This window comes from Amphimedon queenslandica, unplaced genomic scaffold (assembly GCF_000090795.2).
Source record: "Amphimedon queenslandica unplaced genomic scaffold, v1.1 AMPQUscaffold_12039, whole genome shotgun sequence".
Lineage (NCBI taxonomy): Eukaryota > Metazoa > Porifera > Demospongiae > Haplosclerida > Niphatidae > Amphimedon > Amphimedon queenslandica.
The window spans coordinates 7,448-9,072 of NW_003547722.1; the positions used below are offsets into that span (position 1 = coordinate 7,448).

The 1,625-nt window shown below is 32.1% G+C and overlaps 1 protein-coding gene and 1 long non-coding RNA gene across 2 annotated transcripts in view; both read right to left on the reverse strand.

Annotated features, from left to right (window-relative positions):
- Nucleotides 1–598: 598 nt before the first annotated feature.
- Nucleotides 599–1,123, reverse strand: LOC109588529 (uncharacterized). Its single transcript, XR_002188222.1, has 3 exons — nt 1,094–1,123; nt 755–959; nt 599–681 (listed from the first exon to the last, which is right to left on the reverse strand). It is a non-coding gene; the product is annotated as an uncharacterized LOC109588529 (long non-coding RNA).
- A 19-nt stretch (nt 1,124–1,142) lies between these two features.
- The window catches only part of LOC109588527 (uncharacterized), a 5,327-nt gene continuing 4,844 nt past the window's right edge, over nt 1,143–1,625 (reverse strand). Inside the window, exon 3 of the mRNA XM_020004679.1 lies at nt 1,143–1,199. Coding sequence (XP_019860238.1) covers nt 1,143–1,199 — 57 coding nt within the window. The remainder of the gene's footprint in view (nt 1,200–1,625) is intronic.

Here is a 1,625-nt window from a genome sequence, read left to right on the forward strand (position 1 = left end):
CACAACTCATTAATTATTCATTACTTTCTTTCGCTAGTTTAATTGATGCTTTAATTAATGTTTCCAGTTCATCATTAGCTCATACCAGGCCTGGGGTAATAGTAATATGTAATAGTAATTGTAATAGTAACGATTACAGGGCACCAGGTAATAGTAATAGTAATAGTAATAGAATCTTTGGCAACAGGAAGTAATAGTAATAGTAATAGTAATAATGGTCAAAGTAATATGTAATCTCAATATTACATAGCTATTACTTGCAGTGTTATACTAATAAGTAACAATAGGAAAATAGCACGTTCGCCAGTAACTATTGCTCAGTACTGAGACTTTTTATCATAAATATAACAAAGCATTCTTAATTAGAAACTATAAAATGGCTTAGATTAACTTCAAAATTAGATTATTTTTATCAATGACCTATAAAAATCTATGGCGTATTGTAATAGTAATATACTTTGTTGTAATAGTAATAGTAATAGATTACTTTGAAAAAAGGCTGTAATAGTAATAGTAATATAATAGTTAAAATTTTCAAGTAATAGTAATAGTAATAGATTACATTTAATTGTAATTGACCCCAGGCCTGGCTCATACTGGTACCACCCACTTGGGACGTCCCAACTGCTCATCAAGACTAGCCAGTAACTTCAACGGGAAATACTCAGACAACAAAATCTACTATAAATGATATTCTTATTAATGCACATCAATCCACCCACACATTTAATTATTAATTGATACATGTACATACCTTTAACTTGTCCTGTATTACTGTCTCCTCCTCCTCTTGTTTGTTTACTTGTTTGTTGTTTATTGTTGTTGTTGGTACTTCTCCAGAGGAGGTGGGGGTGTGTCTCCATTAATATCTCCTCCTTTGTCATCCAGTGAAGTATTCCATTGAGTATCAACAGACATTATGTATTAACTAATATGGAATAATGATCCTCCTCCTCCTACTGTAGAGAGAGAGAGGACAATATTATTCTCCTTACCAGAAGGAGGGAGAAATGTAAAATGTGTCCAATACATGTACATTATTATTAGTAATAGACTCTGTAATACAATCAAAGATAAAAAAGGAAGGCCTTACCCTCCAAAGGACAGTAAAGGAGAGAGGGAGGACTGGAGGAGGTTACTAATTATACTCTCATTAACTGCCAATCTGATCCACGACCTCCACTTACCAGATAATCAGTCTGAGCATATTGAAGACTACATCTAAATGAAATTTTAAAAATATAATAAAAATAAAAGTATACATGTACATATACACGCACTACATGTACATGTCAATGTACATGTAACAACTTTAAAGTGAATTTTCTAATTATACATGTACATTAGTATGTGTACATGAACAAGTATACATAATGTAACAATCATCAGTAACTTTCAATAGTAACACACATTACTAATTACATGTATACATACCATACCAAACAATAAATTCAATTTCTTGTTTTCATGATAATATTTCCAATACAATAGGCCAGAACGTTATATCCTTCCCAGTGAGGAGCCATCCAGCTTTAGTTTAGTCCCTGACAAAGAATATCTTCAAACCTTGCACACAACCTTTGAACTGCTCCATAGTCTTTAATCATCTCACCTTCTGTATGTGT